General features: G+C 37.2%; 1 protein-coding gene across 1 annotated transcript in view; it reads right to left on the bottom strand.

The window, feature by feature from the left end:
- JAKMIP1 (janus kinase and microtubule interacting protein 1) overlaps positions 1-19,133 on the bottom strand; it is an 89,859-nt gene that overhangs the window by 62,592 nt on the left and 8,134 nt on the right. Inside the window, exon 2 of the mRNA XM_009695177.1 lies at positions 13,242-13,736. Coding sequence (XP_009693479.1) covers positions 13,242-13,736 — 495 coding nt within the window. The remainder of the gene's footprint in view (positions 1-13,241; positions 13,737-19,133) is intronic.

Below are 19,133 nucleotides of genomic sequence, written 5' to 3' on the forward strand. Positions count from 1 at the left end.
GACTCCCTCTTTATTAGTGAAAAATCACACATGGTGAATCTCTTTAGAGACATTTAACAATTAGTAGCATATACATGCACACACACCTTTAAACTTAAAATCTTAAGCATACCTATGTGTTTTATGTGCCCTTGTTGTGAGATTCAAATGAGGACTAGTCTTTGTACAGCAGGGAAAAAAGCAAATGCACACAGAGCATTCGAATAAAGGGTAGGAATAAATAGTTCTTAAACACCGTCTATGGTTACTGAACTGTGTTGTTCATATATCTCCATACCAAATAAAGCCTACTGCTAGGAGTGATCTATTGCAGCTCTCATAGGATTTGTCTCTCGCAGCATCAGTATTAAATTCACTTTGGTACTATTCCAAATACTAGAGGAAGTGACAATCTGCAGCAGTTACTATAGAAACAGATTTCTTAACAAGAATGTTAACCATTAACAATATAATTACTGGAACTGTGCTATATGTCCTTCAGCTTACCAAATTGTTTTCTTGGCCAACATAAACACATGGAATTTTTTTAATAAGACTATTATAACCTTATTTGAAAAAATTAAATCATTAACTTGTTAAATCATACATTTGTTGTTTATTATAGTCCTACATCCACAGAAGTCCTTCATGTTAAGTTATATCAAAAAAAAAAAACCAAAAAAACCCAAAAATAAAAACAAAAACAAAAAAAAACCAACAGAAAATGTTAGAAGTAACTTATAGTTAAGTCTGAATGATGTACAGGATTAACACAATCAGATAACACAATCAGATACAATTTGCTTCTTCAGGATCCTTGCCTTACTCCTTTCACAGTCTACAAAGCACGTGAAATTAGCTTGTGTACAGAACCTGAGTGACAGGAGATGGCCTGCCTGAACCAAGTCAAGTCAAAGATAAAAAGGTCAGATTTAAAGTGAATAAGCTAGTCTAGACTACTTTTAAGTTCCAATTGGAACAGACGAAGATTGGTTCTGATGGCGATTTCTTTCCTGATTTGGGAAGGTCTCTGGGTCTCAATTCCTCATCCAGTAAATAGGTATAAATCTTCCCAGTACTTTAATTCCGATTTGTGAGGCATTCAAGTATGCCAAAAAGGACTTGCAGGGAAAGAATGCAGTTTTTATTAATGGAAGAATTTGCAACATACAGGGTTTCAGAGGGACTGTGCCGCGAACAGCAATGACAAAAATTAAGCAGCTGCCTCATTTACTGAATGCTATCTGTCATGCACACTGATCTATCAGGGACCCTTTGGAAGGAAAAAATGTCATGTAACTAAATACTGTGGATGGGTTTGCTTTCAATTACACAGGTGTTCACACTGAACATCTATGTAATTGAGATAGGAATTTGTTCATGCAAGGCATACATTTAACAAGGAAGAGCCAAGGATACATAGGCAGCCTTGATTTTAGTTATCCAGTTAGTAGCAGATTTCATACTCTTCATATTCTCACAAATTAAATGGTAAATGGAATGACATAGGTGTTTAAGTTGGAAGAAAAAAGCAAGCAACAATCTTGGTACAGACTGCTACTTGCTGGACTGCAGCAGAACAGATCGTTTGAAATAGATATGAGCAGTGAAATCATGTCCATGTCACCCTTCACACACACTTCCATAGATCAAAGCATGCAAGCTCACACACATTAGCAAGAAATGCCATGAAAGAGCATGGCTTTGGGGTGGCAGTTAAGGGAAGGCAGGAAAGAAGGCAGAATTCCCCTCTGCTCTTCCTACTGTTGTCTTTTCTACCATAAAATCTACATGCGGTGAAACTTTCAGAAAAAAGAAACACCCCATGTTTCAGTCAAATAGAAAAATCTTTGAGACACTAATAATAATTGAAAATAGCAATATAATAGCAATGCTCATACATTCTTTTTTATTTTGGGCTTATAAAAGTTACAGGTAGGCACTAGAGATGCTCTTACTCGTAAACATATGCACGTGTGCACGTACACACAAATACACAGAGAACTGCAATAGTGCTTATTTTTTTATAAGCACAAACTAGCAGAAAGAATTTCTAGGCAAGTAACTTATTACAAACCGATAAAGATGAACAGAACTGCAGCAGTTAACACCTTTACCTTAGGTTCTGTTTCAGAAGCCTGGGGCACAATATAATTCTCCTTTCCTCAAGGGGACAGTTACACCTTTGATTTCTCCAACGTAACTGCATCAGCCTAGTCAATGTCTCAATTTTCTTAAGTTTACTACAATGCCTGACCCAAACATTTACCATTTTTCTTCAGATTTGCACATTACAGAGCAAATTAGTTCATCTTCCCTGTCTGCTTTCTTAACAGAGAGTACAAATTACTCCAGTTCCACATGGGAGAGATGGCAGGTCAAGGGGCAGGCAGGCAAAGAGAGAGAAGGTACAAGACTAGGAAAAGGAGACGTATGGTTTAAGTTCAAATTGAACATAAGCTGTCAGTTAGAGAAGAAAGGTAGGTCAACCACTCCCAAAAGACTTTAGCTTAACTTAGTCTTATATATTCCAATAGTTGTAAAAGCTCACATAAAGTCTCCGTGCCAGTTCTGTACTGCTAGAAAACTACTCTCTTCTCAATTTCTTGCCACATTTGATTACACGGAGAAAAAAATTGACAGCATAAAGGAAAACAGCCTTATGTAATTAGACCATGTATTACAGTGTTTATTTTAGTGAGGAGAGGAGTATCTTCCATTAGATAAATGAAAATAAAAATATATTAATCTGGGTTCCCTGCTGCTTGCTATTTTCATCAAATATGCATTGTGGAAGCAATGCTGTCACAGTCAAGATTGTCTAGGAATCCACATGGTCTAAAAGAGAAGGAACATTTTTTTATTAGACCAAGTGACACAGTTGGAAAGAAAGCTTTCAGGTACAGAAGCCCTTCAGCAGATTAAGAAGTTGTATGCTTATAAGTTTGTCAAAGTTTTCCACCTATGCAAGTTTGCTTTTCCTGTGAATGTTTTGGTGTCTCTCTCTATGTATGATATGTATATGTGTGTGTATGTATGTACATACACAAACACACACGGTACATATACATGTATATATACACATATATATACACATACACACACATTTTGAGATATTTTCCAATTGTCATTTATGACTACTGTAGGCAAGCTGGACATCGTTGGTTTTAATGATATTAAGTGAATTAACAATTAGTGGTTCCCTCAAGTTTACAGGTTTAACCCTGTATTCTATTACTACAGTGTTCATTCACAGAATAGCATCCAGAATTTGTTACTTTACCATGCATGGCATTCCTTTATTTTTCATGCTTTTTAATGCTTGTTTTACATCACTAGGGAGCCATACTCAAACTACTCACCACTTACACACATAAAACACTTCTCATCTTTAATTCTATTCTCTCCCAGGTGCAACTTGATTACATTTAAAGACTCCTTTTGCCTATCAGCTCTAAAATCCATACACACAGGTAGTCTGAGTACCTATATCATGCCTTAGTCATTGCAACATTCTCCTTTCTGACCCTAAATGCAGTCCTGCCTGCTCATCACCCAAAGTGAATGCTGCTGTTAATGACCTTCTTTTCACAAAACTCTCATTTTTGGATTCTCTAAGCTGTTTTTCTTTTTTACTACTTTAAACAACACCAACAAAAAAAATTGCTCTCACTGTCAAAGATGTTCACAGCCTAACCTGAGTCCATTCATCTCTTATCTAATATTAGGTTGCTATGTCCACTTCCCAGTATCAGCTTGTCATATATGCAGTCATACATTTTCATGTTTTCTCCCATGCCACTACTGCTACTTGAAGAGACACACGACAAATATCCGTTTAGTTACCCGACTGACCTTCCTCAAATTCCTCTTATATCTCTTCTTTTCCATGACATCTCTAAAATAAAAAGGAAATTACGAAAAAACTGTAAATACTTAACAGAAATTACACTGCTGAGATCACAATCTATTGTCTAGTCATCAAACAAGATGCCTAAACTAACAAATCCCTGAGAACCTAAAACATAGGAAGCACATTACAGAAATGCAGGAATTTTTCTCTTGGAAGCAACACAGATCTGTCAAGGCCAGTACTGAGCTGAAGCTAATAAACCTGGATGGATCAGTTCTCATCTGATGATTCATGACCTGATTCTGAGCAAGCAGACGCCTTTCCATTGTGCTCCTCAACCCCTCGTGGTCCAGGATCTGCCATGCCAGGTTCCTCTAAGAGGTTTCTGCATCTGTGGCACAACGGAGCTCAGACAAGCAACATGTGGCAACTGAAACCTGACTGCACTAATCTCCTACCACTGCTTTTGTGTGTTCCTCCCTGTACTACTATTAATTTCAGACCTCTCACTAAGATACAAAAGGTAGATAATATCTTTTCTTCCAACATATTTAGCATAATGAGATGCCAATCCATGCATTGGGCTCACAGGTATTATGTTAAATCAAATATATTATCCCAGAAATTCCTTCCAACTGGCTGCTTTGGTTTCAAATTTGTTTTCAGTTTAAAACAAATTTGCCCTCTTTTTGCAGCTATGCAATACAACAGGGTCACATGAACTCTTTTATATTCTGTTTTGCATGGGTTTTAAAGTATTTTAGAATAAAGCATTTAGAATAGTCACATTTTTCTTAATGCAATTAAGCATGGTACAATTCAGTACAAAAAGTCTGTCACAGGAAGGCAGTGGAGCAACATGAGGTTAGAACACATTTTCAATTACACGCTTTGAGAAGAAAAGTAGCAGAAATATCCTCTGAAAGAGGATTTTAGAGAAAATAAGATCATCCACAAGCAGCTGCGGAGGGAAATTACTGAGAAATCACCTTGGATAGCATAAGTAACTCTGGAGCTCCTGGCTAAAATTACAGTTTTCTAAAGTATCATTTCTTAATTAACAGGTTTTATGCTGTCAAATGTTAGGTGCTGAACATAGCAATTGCCTGCATTGTATTAATGAAGAGCTAGAATTTATAGCCTGTATCAGTTTCCTAAGAACAGGCATCTAACCGCCTCCTAACAGCTAAGAGAAATGAGCAGAAATAAGTGTTTCAATAATATTTATCAAATATGAAAGAGAACCGGGCCAGTCATTGGAAAAAGAATCCCCTGCCAATTAACCCACACTTCAACAGCTACAGTGAAAGAAAGTCAGAGACCTTTGGGGGAACTTTAGCCTCTCACAAGGTTGAAAGAAAAATTCTCAAGGAATTAAAAGCTAGATCTATCAAGGCAGTGACATACTCAGTTTTCAAAGTGGAAAAAGCCAGCTGCTGCACTGCCAAGTGTAAGACCTTCCTCTTTACCGATCCTTATCAAAGTTATCTCCTAGCCAACCGCAGAACAAAATTCTACAGTGCTCTTCTCCAGAAGAAACTGAATTAATCTTTATACTAAATGCTTGACACTGAAAATAGGGATATCTTGACAGAAGGATTGCTGGTTACCAGGAAAAACAAAAAAGAGGTGCTACTCAAATAAACTGTTAAGGACAGAACGAAACGGAATTAACACCTTTTACATTTACGAAGGGACACTATGACATAACAACAATATCCCAAGCTGAAAGCCCACCTGGAGGAAGGAATTAAAGTATTCCTGCATTGTGCATAGCTTTTTCCACATCAGACATGGCCACCCATTTAAATAAGTGTTTGCTGCTTATTTAGGAATCTTCGGGGAAGAGTGAGAAAAAGATGCCATCCATTCAGTGGAGTGGAGAAGGAAGGGTCTTAGAGACAGGTAGATGGGACTTACTCTTAATGTCATGTGTAATTTTTCTAAACCAACAGTCAATATTTTCTTCCAATAACTTTTCCCTCATATTTTTTTTTAAGTGTGTAAATTTCATAGATAAGCCACGTATTAAAAGTTTTGATAAATTATACACCACTTAGGCAGACAATTTGAGAACTTACTGATAGGAAGTTTCTCACATCTTTCTCAAAAGCACCTTGCTTTATTGTAGCTGACTACAACCTCTACTACTGGATCCCTCCTGTTACCTAATACAAGTGTTCATTGAGCTATAATGAACAAGTAGTCAAAAAGATGGAAAATGTAGAAGGACTAAGTAATACAAACTTAAGGAGATTTTTGTCCAGGTGTTATACCATACACAACTTCATCAGGTTTTTAATACTGTTCCATATTTTGTAAAAAGAAATAAAAGTTAGATTTGTGACCTACCTAACATAATAGAGTCCTTAGAAAATACTATGAATAAACACAAAATGCTGAGCCTGCACTATAAAAAGGTTTCATTAGATCTATTTGATTCAGGAAAAAACAAGGCCTGGGTGAATTGCTGCCCTGTTAGCTCCTGAGAGGACAAGCATAAATCTTCAGAGGACTGAAAGCAAAGCATTATTTGCAGTCCTAAAATGCTGGAGGTGGTGGAAGGGTCTCTGCAGAAGATTATCTCAGCCTTGGAATGCAGCTGAAACACGCATCTAAAACAGATGGCAAAATCCAGAGAAGCAGCCTACAATTTGATATCAGCAGCTGCGTGTGAAATACATGCAGGTTTAAGCGGCTGATAAGAAGCATGCTACAGCAGGATCTACCCAACCATGCACAACTGCACACACTTGGATGATTCAAAATTAAGCTTTCCAGTCTCAAAATTCAAGATTTGGTTAGGAATCAAAACTCATGCATATGTGCCACTGCACAAGTTAAGTGACAAAAGCCAGGTTCCATCCTTGTTCTCAGGGCAGCAGAGGATCACAAAGTGCCCCTGCTAATAGCCAACTGTCCCTCTGCACCAGAATTTTCAGAGACAAAAGGTCTCTGCATCACCCCCACTGCTGAATGTAATCTAAAGATATGAATTTCACTCCCTTAAAACGGCAAAATCGTAGTAACGGGAACGCAGGAGAAAGTGAATATTATTAGAAAATAGCTGCTACCACTACAAAAGATGTAATTTGGGGTTTTGGTGGAGTGTTAAACTTTTGTTCCTACTATTTTTCATGTTTTACTGAAAAATAACTGCTGAATATCTTGGAATGTGGAAGTATTTTATTTGGTCATCTAAATTATATTGCTTAAAAACTGAAGGGAATAACACATTTTAACAACTTCATCAATTGCCTGGATGAAGAAATGGAATGTACCATCCCCAAATTTGTGGATGACACCAAATTTGGGGGAGCTGTTACTACACGAGGGGACAGGAATACCATTCAGGGGGACTTTGACATGTTGGAGAAAGGAGCCAAAAAAAACCTTATAAAGTTTGCCTAAGACAGATGCAACGTCCTGCCCCTGGGAGGGTTTAAATTCCTGCAACAGAAATGGCTGGATGCCAACTGAAGTCGGCAGTTCTGCATGGAGTAGAAACAAAAAAGAAAAAAGAAAGAAAAAAGGAAAAACTTTGGTGTCCTGAAGGGCAAGTTGGATATGGGTCAGTGGTGACAGCTAGCAATGATTGAAGTTAACTTGATACTGGGCCAAATCAGGAGGAAAGTAGCCAGAAGGATAGAGAAGTGAGTTAACCTTTTATCAAGCACTGGTAAAGCTACACCAGGAGCAGTGCAGCCACTTTTGGGCTCCCCAACACATAAAAAAAAAAAAAGGTATTGATAAACTGGCACAAGTGCCATAAAGCTGGAGGAAGGCCAGTAAGACCACCATGGGGCTGCAGCAAACGGCATTCAAGGAGTGTGTGAGGGAGCCAGGCTTGCTCAACCAGCCAAAGAGAAGACCACGGGATGCATTACGACTGCAGATACCCGCTCAGCTATCTAAAGGGGGATACAGGGATGAACAAGGCAGATGTTTCTCAGAGATGCACGGCAAAAGGACAAGAGTAACAATCAAAGGTTACAGAAAGAGGAAGAAGGAAGCAATTTCACCATGACTAGGCATTGAGGCAGGTTGTCACAGAGACTGGAGATCTCCATCGTTGGACATTTTCAAATTAGGCTGGACAAGGCTCAGAGCAACCTGATCCAACTTTCAAGGCAGCCCTGCTTCGAGCACGATACTGGACCAGATGACCTCGAGATGACCCTCAGCATCTAAATTTTTCTGTGATTGTATGATACTGCAGTTCAGGTACGGAATGCCAATGCCAAGTAATACATGCAGGACTTATAGGCAGACAAACACATTAAGAGCTGTGCAAGATGAGAAAATACTAACTTGTGAAGGACTTGAGTTTGGTTTTGTCCTGAACTGGAACAATGCAATTCTTAATTCTGAAAAGATGTTACCCTCAAGTCTTTCAGAAGACTTCACTTAAATCATGAGATACAGTGGTACACACAAAACTGAAATAATATTTAAAAATATCACTATATAAACGGTACATAAACTTACTCCATAAGAGGGTTTTTCCCTTGAACAGAAGTTTCAGTGACACTGCTTTGATTTTTACCTTTAAAAACTGCTTAATCTATTAGTTTGAACTATATTCTTCCAGGTACTACATTACATATATTCTGCAAACATCAAACAGAAGAAGGGTTCGACATTGGAAGGAAGGAGTTTTTAATTTATGCAACTAGGACTAAGGACACTTAAATACTGCATCTATCTTCATAAGTCATGGCTGACCAGAAACTTCTGAAATATCACTCCTGAAAGAAATTTCTTTTACTTTGATTCTATTAACAGCAAAAGGATTTTTTTTTCATTGCAAGTATGAATCTGCACTAATGTTACATTAGTCTTTAGAGGTTATTTGAAAATACAATTGAAATAATCAAATTTAATTCATCTGGTGTACTGTGTGCCCTCTTAAACATGGATCTCATTGTGCACCTAATAAGATCAGTGGAATCTTTTACACTGATTTTGTGGTTAAGAAAACTGGGACTATTTTACATTAAAGTGAAATAAGTCTTTCAATTAATTTGAATCCAAGCTGTTTAGGAATACTAAGGAAGACCATATGTGCAAAGATTTTAATAAAGTTGAATGGTGGTTATCTTTAAAATAAGTGAAAGGTTTGATGATAAAGACATTTCCAATAGAGGAAATAATATTTACTAAAACCCTACACCACAAAATACAGCACACAAGTGTCATCTGTTTAGTCCAAAGTTTAAATATTATGTTTATATTAACAGTGTCCAACAAAATAAACATTCAGTTTCCTTCTTATTCAAGAAATACTATACATGAGTAAATCAGTGATGACATAATTCAATATACTTTTAATGATGGGTTTTTCGCATATATTTTCCAACGCAAGCACTGTAAAGTGTCCATTGTTCTTATCTCTGCAAAAACAGTATCTAGAGAAACATGCCTTGCAATGTAAGGGCCTTCTTAAAAACAGTGTCCAGGTAGTCCCAGAATGAATGTAACCTCTAACTAATATGATATACTTAACATTCATGCCCTCCTTCACAGCTGTGTGGATAACAGAACAAAGTTGGTCTGTTTCCAAAACTCACCAACAATTTGAATATGCTATTTCAGCAATTTCAGGTAAAAGAGAGAAACTTTACTTACCACTGAAAACTAACTTTAAACCTGATGTTAAAACCAAATAAGTCATTTAAATGGCAAGCTTAATTGAGGCCCAAGAAAAACTGACTGAAATAAACTGTTATTTTGTGTACTTTGTAATATTTAGATTAAAACATTAAATGCTCTTGTAGTACAGTTCTGCTCTTCAAACTACTTTATAAACACAACTTAATAAACTCAACTTCTCTTCACCATTAATCATGTCTGTATTAAATTTAACTTGTACCAGCCTAGACCTCAGAAGGAAATCAGACATACTGCTTACAAGGATGCCCTTAAAACAGAGGTCTTTTGACACAGTTATTTAGGTATGTACATGCTTGCCTAATGCAGCCCTCAGCTGAATGTATGCTTCAGGGCTGTTTATACTGAAGCTCCATGAATGAAAAAGTACCATTATGATTTTGTACATTCTTTTTTTTAAAAAAAAACTGATCCATAAAAACAGGTTTTAATATTTTTCCTTCGTGCAGATTATTTTTCAGTTTGCTATTTCTGTAGTGTTTTTTCTTTTTTCCTATTTGCTGGTTTTTAATGTTATTTCTAAGTATCTGAGTCCATATCAGCATAGTTTTCATACTACACTGACAGAACAATACAACCATTCAGACTCAACTACCCAGAAAATATTGGCTGAAAAAAGTAAGTAATAGTTGTTCTGGCTTTCTTATCTTATTCTCCAAGTTGTCTCTTTACTTTTAAGACATCTGTTTCATTTGTCTCCAGTTTGTTACTAGCTATTTTTACTTCCAGTTATTTAGCTGCCAGCACATTGTGCCAACGCATATATGCAACATGAATATATTTTCTTTTGGGGGGAGTAGTGGTGGGAAAAATGCATGTCAACAAACATTCCTTAAATTAATGAAAACATTTATATCACTGTTATATTAAGTCAATTACAGGAACTGACAAATTCCAATATAATTTCATACTACATATAGAAAAAGTGTGTTATATTTTTTGCCAAATAGCTATTTTACTTTCCCTTATTAGGCATTGGGATCTTTCCCCATCTAATCTCATTTGTATCGATGCTCATTGGGTATTTTTCATGGCTCAATTCAAAACCATGAAGACAATCTCAGAATTCATTAATCATATTTCTAAAATAGTGACATTTGTACAATACAAGCATGGCTGTTTATGTATTCATTGTAATTGTATCCATATATGCATAGACAATGGATTTTGCTTTTTTCTTTTCTCACTACTTTTTTTTTTTATGACAAGCCAAAAAAATGCAAGATTTTACTCAAATTAGTCGTGGATATTATAATCAATGGTAAAAATATTGATTTTTTTTCTTTTTTTAGCTGCAATATCTATAAGAAATACATTTGCAGAACTAATCTGCAACCTAAAATGCAAAATAAATCAGCCAAGTCTGACAAGACAATCAGACACTGCATCCTGAATTACTCTATTTGAATTTGAATTACAGTATGGCCAGCCCATTCAGGCTGTTAACGCCAAAGATGCTGATTTCTTAATAGTGCCATAAAACACAACACACATACAAAAAAGCACATTACTAGAAGCTCAGTTACAGAACTGTGCTGATATTAACAACATTGCCTGCCACATCCTTGCCATTTCATCCCACAAAGGTAGGAACTAAACCAACCGAGTACCCCAAATCTGCAGCTGATACGGTTAATCTGAAATTGAAGGCAAGCATCCCTTGTACTAATTAAAATGGGGGGGGAGAGGAGGCAGGGAAATATCCTGATGATCTGATTCTATAATCCCACTTGCTCTCCTAGAGGAAAAGAGCAGCATCTAGGAACTCTGCAGTATTTTTTACCTCACCCCAGATCTAAAGAGTGCCCTATGCAATTACAACTGTCTAAATTGCTATGAAGAGCAAACACTTCTCTTTCATAAAAACAAACCATACCATTTAATGAAAAAAATGAAATTCATTGTATGAAAGGAGTTGAGACACCACAAAGCAACACCAGGCTCTTGATATTTTTCCCCTGTACTTCTTTGTGGGGGAAAATACAAACATTTTCAGTGAAAGCCCCTGAAACCGATGGCAGGCTTCCCCTGGGGCTGGGAACAAGAAAAGAGTTATTACACACTCTCCCAATACGGTCATCTTTTTAGATGTACTGAGTGATGGAGGCCCAGTAAGGCTCCAATTAAAATTCTGAATGACTTGACAGGACTTTTTTGTGCCAAACAGAAAACTCTGATTGCCTCCTTCAGCACCTCCACACCACGGCAGGCTGAAAGCTTCTACTCTTGAAAGAGAAGAGTTAAGTGTTTCCTTTAAAATACCACTCAAAGATAGGGAGTAGGTGTGTTTCCTGGGGCAATTTGGGATGACACAACTTGGGGTGTACTGCAATGTGCCTCGCCTCACCATTTCTTGGTGAGGTAACCTTCTTTGAGAAGGTTAAATTTAGTTAGAAATCGTTCTCTGGAAAAACATATGCCGCAACATAGCATTCTTCTCTCCTCTTCACTACTTTTTAAAATGACCTGTACTTTCTAGTCATGATTTTTAAATTCTACATTTATAATACGGAACAAAATATGAAAGAAACTACGCTTACAGAAACTTCATGTTGTCAATCTTTGCAGTGGTCTTTAATTAGTCAAGGAAATTATACCCGAGACTTGATCAACGTCCAGTTTATTTAAAGCATAAATATTAACTGCATTAAAAGCTTTCATCATCTCAGCAGAAAATCACTGTCATTAAACAGATATTACACATTTGTAGCTGGCCCTCACCACCATTTTTCCGAAGGAATACAAGAAATAAGAGGACATACTGATATAAACTCAAACCAATAAAATATTTTTCCTAAGAAAATTGATATTTCATTCAATTTAAAGTCTGTACTTCTTGATATATCATAAATATTATGCTTATTATAATTTTAAATTTTATTTGCATGGCTATTGTACTGCTTGTTTAGGCAGATTAACCAACAGATATATACAAGGAAAGTATTATGGTACCAAACAGAAGTGCCGTTTGATGATGAACTCTCCAAATGTGCTACTGTGTATAGCCTGTCTTAGATTCTTTACATTTTACAAAGCTGAATAATTTGAAATATTTGGGGCACTGACTGTTGTGAAATATTCTGGGTTTTGATTTTATACAAACAGCATAGTCTGCCATCTGTGCTGAAGTCCTAGGGTTTATGAAGCGTGAAAAAAGCCTGCTGTCCTAGGCCTTAACTTTTCTACTGCAATAGAAAAAACACAGAAATTGGAAAAAAATTAAAAGGGGCAACAATGCTTAAAATTGAATGACCTGCATAATGATGCAGAAGCAGCAAAGACATTGTCTTGTTTCAGCACAACTGGTTCCTTAAATATAAATATAAAAGTTCTCTGAAAAGTTAATTTTGCCATCTCACAAAGCTGTTCTCGCATAGCCAAGTGAGTAATGCCTGACTGTTTTGGTCAACGGGACTTTGTAAGGAAATATAGTTAAGCAAGTCGGAAAGGGAAATCTACTTCTTTGATCTGTTGAGAAAATTCATCCTGGAAAGTCTTGGTTCAGTCATATTCCATTTGGTGGGACATAAAGCTTTGGACTGGGTTGGACTAGCCATGGAGCTAAGGTTCATCTTTGCTGTAAGGAGGAGATAGTAGCGGAAATAGTGGCCTATTGTAGCAACCAGCACTGATGAAAGATGTCACTGCAAAAGAGTGGGTTGATATTTATGGGCACATACAGCAATATACTAGTATCTGCTATAAACTGAAATAAGCACACATTACTTAATGAACTTACCAGCCTGCGGATCTCTCTCTCACATTCCCGTTTTATTCTATTAATCTCATCCTGATGGGATTGATAAGCCGTGCGCAGGTCAGCAGCCTTCATTTTATCTGCCTGCATAATGTTGTTCAAAGCTTCTTCGAGCTGCTTTTTGCCAGATTTCAGCTCCAAGATCTCCTGTTGCAACTTCATCCGTTCACCATCGAACGCCTTGCGAGCCTCCTCCTTTGCTTCACTCAGCAGCGCCGTCTTCACTTTGTCAGCCGCCCCATCCCGCAGGACGTTGACTGTTGACTGCAAACGTTGAATTTCACCATCTTTGATTTTCACCATTCTCGCTACCTCCTGCTCATGCTGTCGGATCAGTAACTCTCTGACACTCTGAAGTTCCTTCATTTTCTCCTCATGGAGCTTGGCTTTCAGTTCAGAAACATAGGCAGTGTGCTTGTGCTGCTCCTGCTCCCTTTCTTGCTTAACCTCTTGGATTTTCTCTCTCAGTTTACCCACCTGGAACATCAATATAAAATATCAATTAACAAGTGCTACCACACTTTTAAAAGTCACCAAGGGATGTTTTTCTAAAAAAATCATGAAAAGCTCATCCTGAATTTTCAAAAACAAAAACTGCATACCTGACATCTCTCTCTCCAGTAAACAACTAGAGAACGAGGGTTGGAAAAAGGTCATGTGTGTGCAGAAGCCTGCTATGGGGATGTGCAATTGGCAACGAGTTCTCACAGCTTTAGGGAATAAAATAAAACCTTTATTTCCTCTACGAATCACCCAAGACTACCCTCATCCATAACCCCTCTACTGTGCCCTACAAGCGGATGGAAAATGAATCAGAGAGAAGAGAGTTTGTGTTTATTGCTGGGAATACCTTGATTGTGTATTTCTTAATTTCTTAGCTATTTTAATGGGAAAGTCTTTATTAGACAAGCCAAAAGAACCGGCCTTCTGAAAACCCAAGTCTCCTCAAGGAGCCTCACACAGGACACCCCAAAACAGAGATTATTCAAGTCCCCAGACATTTCAGAAAATATAGGCCAGTGACTCTAAGAGTTGGGGAGGGAATAGGAGAAAGGTCTTATAGCCTATTATAATACCACCCACTGTGATGAAACCTCATTATAAAATGATGCTCAGAATGCTGCATGGAAAGCTTTTTCCAAGTGGGATTAGATATTAATTTGGAAAAGAAGGAAGAAGGAAAAGAAGGAAGAAGGAAAAGAAGGAAGAAGGAAAAGAAGGAAGAAGGAAAAGAAGGAAGAAGGAAAAGAAGGAAGAAGGAAAAGAAGGAAGAAGGAAAAGAAGGAAGAAGGAAAAGAAGGAAGAAGGAAAAGAAGGAAGAAGGAAAAGAAGGAAGAAGGAAAAGAAGGAAGAAGGAAAAGAAGGAAGAAGGAAAAGAAGGAAGAAGGAAAAGAAGGAAGAAGGAAAAATTTTTAAAAGGGGGGAAAAAAAGGAGAAAGGCTTACTTCTCTATTGCAGGATACCAGAAAGGCTATAATGTATTTTATCATGCGTAGTGTCAGTAGTATCTTTCTACTATCCCTCTCAAAGGGACTGCCAAAATATGGGCTCTATGCATGTATTTCTCATGTAAAGTAAAGTCAGAGGCAGAGGTTTCAAAGACTTGTGTTTTAACCTTGAGTGGCAATACAAACATACATACCAAACAGTGCTTCATGGTAAAGAGGTTACTAAGCAGCAGGATATTAGCCACTGTGACAGTATTCCCAGACTGCTTGGATCTATGCTATACAAAGCTGGGATCTGTATTCATATAACGCGTTTAATTTATGCTAAACTAAGCCAGAACTGCAGCTTGCCTCAGATTAGAGTAGAAAGAATGGGAGATCTCTATTAATATTCAGACTACCATTTACAATGAAGGTATTAATAAAACAAATTATTTTTTCATGGTTTTGGATTCTACAGTCAAAACAAAAGGAAAGGGTTAGTTAAAAGCAATAATACTAGTTCAGGAAAGACCCAGAAATCTTCATTATTTTGTTTATTGAAAGCAGGTTGGATCTAAACAGGCACTTTCATGTGTTTGCTTTAGGAAAAATGGGACATGTCAACCCAAAAGCCTCAGATATAACTCATCCAACGAATCCAAGATTACTACTTGATTGAAGAGTGACCATAAAATGAGACTGACATGTAGCTCATCAAACCCACAGCACTGACAGCAGGATTTCCAGAGTCTGAACTTCAGCTGACGTCACCAGACAGCAGGGACAGCAGACTTTCCCTGTGCAGAAGGTTATGATCCTGTTATTTTCAACAGTAACTTTGAGAATTAACCAACGCAAACTTACCCTAGATTTTAAAAAATAAAGTAAAATAAAATGAAAACAGAAAGGGAACAGGGTGGGAGCAGAAGAGGGAGGAAAGGTATTCACATTTTCATGAAAGTAATCTTCTATGTATACTCTGGACTAAACACCAGTTGGGAGAGTATTATAATTACAGCTGTGGAAAAGGTAACAGCTTTGAATCAGACACCATCAGAAGCAGATTTTATTGCACAGATACTGTTACTCTATTCCAGGATGATTCAGACAACATAAATTTAAGAAAAAATATGTATTTATTTATCTCCCCAAAAAGGTAAGTGTTCCTATTTATCTGCAGGAGATATCCATGTGTTACTTCTGGTAGAATGACATTTAGTTCCAAGGCTATAGTGGATAGCACTGATTTTCAGTGCTTGCATTAGGGTACCCAATTCCATAGGAGAATTTAAGACTCTCCCGTCCCTGTCTATAGCATGGAGGTTAGACTAAATGATCTTTAAAGATCCTTTCCAATACAAACCATTCTACGATGCTATAGCAAAGCTAAGCCACTTACTCACCTATTTACTATCACAAGTGGATGAGTTTATAGGCAAATTTGCAAATGAACCAACACTCATTATTTACGTAAATCTATTAGCAATTTCCTTATTGAAGAGCAAAGAAAATTGAAATGAAACTGAGCAATGAAACCTAGTAATGATGACACAGGAAAACAAACTGTATAATGGCATACATAAACAGGGTTAATATACCTCCAGAACTACAGTAATTTAAAATTAGTCATATCATACATAAAGCATGCAACTGAAAGGCAGTTTTCTATACAACCCATTAATGAATGTGACTTCCTAAAAGCATTTTAAATATAAGAGAAACAGATTCTGAAATTTTGGAGGAGTACTGAGTTACAGAAAACGGCATACTTGCTCAATGTTTTTCATCTTTCACTGAATTGAGGGAATCTATACGTTGCTGTCTGTGAGAACACACACTAAACCACTCAGAGTAACTGAATATTATCATATATCACCACTCATTTACTTAAAAGCTTCAGCAAGAGCAATGTAAACAAGAAGAATAAGAATCCTTCTAAAACCCCGGGATTTTTGCCCTGCATCTTAAATGCCTATCACTACAACTCAGTAAAAAAAGATGCATCCTAATTCTCAAGGTCTTTAAAAAGTCTTTTCTTGTTATTGTTTCTTGTCAGAGAAAATGGAAAGTTAGATCTGCCTGTTAGGTCTTCCCTGAAAGCCACAAGCTGTCCTTTCTGCACTCCCTCCGTCCCTCTCTCCCGCACACTATGCAGTTCTGTACATGTCTGCCTTCTGGAGCAACTGATTGAATGAAAATAGCAGTGTGGCATTTTCCCATATGCCTACGTCTCAGTTTCAAAATGAATTTAAACTTTAAAGGAATTTGTCTTTTTTTTTTTTTTTTTTAAATGAAGAAAGCTATTCTGTTCTTAGGTAGAACATGAAGCACAACCAAGAAATGAAGCCAATAGGGAAACAAAGTCAGGCAGGATATCAGGGCACCAAGAAAACCTGTATTTTCTGCTTTTCTAAATTAACTCTTTAATAATTGGTGCACATTGATACAACATTGTTGCCAAAGCAGAAGCTAGATTCTTGGGAAAATAATGCCAAATGTCATTGTTTCTTCCCTTTCTTATGTCTGAACAGTGCCTGAGAAAAAGATTTTCTTTAAAACAATACAATTATATTAACATAGGATATTTGCATCTGGTGTGATTTTCTTTGGCAAGGTACTTTGCACACTTGAGACAAAAATATAATAGTTCAGTTTTATGAACTAGAGTCGATGACATAATTTTAAAATTATATATTTCTAAAAGGTAATAACCTATTAATCCATATGTGTTTCCAAGTGCTACTGAACCACTGCTACGATAAAAATATTATGATAAGAACTTCCTAAGGAGGTTTTTTGCTCTTGGATTTAAATGCAGATGCTTTTTATTTGTGGCACAATAGTCAATCACTTGGGGGGGAGAAGGGATACTGTTCACACAGTGTTTTGCCAGGAACTCAGGTTATGGTACGCACACTGTTGCCAACTGTGAAAAACGCAGGTTACTAGTGGTGAGGCCAACAAGAAAAGATGCTACTGTTTATTTTAAAGATCAAATGCAATAGCAACTTTCCTTCAAAAAGAACAAAAGTCTGTATGCTTTGCTTTTTCTAAAAAAAAAAAATAATAATCTATAAACTCTGCTCCTATTTAAGCACCCTTATAGTGTCTAGCCAGCAGCATCCTTTCTATTAAAATTTCAGTGTGAACTGGATCATGCCATTAAAAATGATTTAGGTAAGATTGGTGTACACATAAGTAACCAAAGATGTCACTATGAAAAAGGTAGCCCTAACACTGGCCCCATTTTTAGCGAGATATTAGCCAAATATTGGGGGGGTGGGGATGGGAACAACACATACTTATAATAGCAACCCAAGATACAAGGCACTTGTCATGATTTGCAGAGTTCAGCCTAGATTTTAGCTTCTCTGAGAACTAAGAACAAACACTTGAAGTCTTTTGTTTGTTTTTGGTTTTGTTGGTTTGTTTGTGTTAAGTAATAAGTTTCCTTTCCTGACAAAGTTCTCTATTTGCCTACCTCTTCAATCCCCCTGGCCCGTTCCTCATGGATTCCAAGAAAGAATTAATTGCACAATGTTTAACACTTCCACAATACTTTGTGCAATGCAATTCCAAATTCAAAAGCTTAGTTACACAGCAGGTTATACAGCACAATGAAAACCACATGCTGGGAAGAAAATCTTGTATCTCTCCATGATGACTTTGGAAGCTTTACTATTTAAATTTCACTGAAGAAAATTACCTTTTAAATATCTGCAAGCTTCGAAGGAAAGGAAAAAAAAGGTACACGTTTACTGGTCTTCCATTTAAAAATACTACTACATCTACACTAGCTTTTCAAAAATTAATTGAATAGTAGTTGGAGAACTCGTGATTGGACTTAGGGAACATAGAGTCATAGAATAGATGAGGTTGGAAAGAATCTCCAGAGGTCATCTAGCCTAGCCCTGCTGTCAACCAGAACAAGATTCTCTAGGCAATGACCAGTTAGATTTTTAGTATCTCCAAGGACACATCCTTCACAATCTGCCTGAGCAACCTGTTATGGTGTTCAATCATCACCTCACAGTGAAAAAAAAAAAAAAAAAAACCACCAAACAAAAAACACAACATCAAAACCAAAAACCAATCAAACAAAGGAACCCTCTTACATTTTAATGGAATTTCTTGTATTTCAGTTTATGCCCAATGCCTCCCATCCTTTCACTGGGCACCACTGAAAGTCTCTGGTTCTGCCTCTATTCCCCCCAGCAGGTATTTATACACATCGATTATGTCCTTCCGAGCCTTCTCTTCTCCAGTCTAAACAGTCCCGGCTCTCTCAGCCTTTCCTTCTACATCAGGTGCTCCGAGACATTCACCATTTTCATAGCCCTTCACTGGATTTGATCCAGTACGTCTGTATCTCTTTTGCACTGGGGACCCCAGCACTGGACCCAGCACTCCAGGTGCGGCCACACCGGTGCTGAGCAGAGGAGAA

This window comes from Cariama cristata, unplaced genomic scaffold, assembly GCF_000690535.1.
Source record: "Cariama cristata isolate BGI_N322 unplaced genomic scaffold, ASM69053v1 scaffold15012, whole genome shotgun sequence".
In the NCBI taxonomy this organism is placed as follows: Eukaryota; Metazoa; Chordata; class Aves; order Cariamiformes; family Cariamidae; genus Cariama; species Cariama cristata.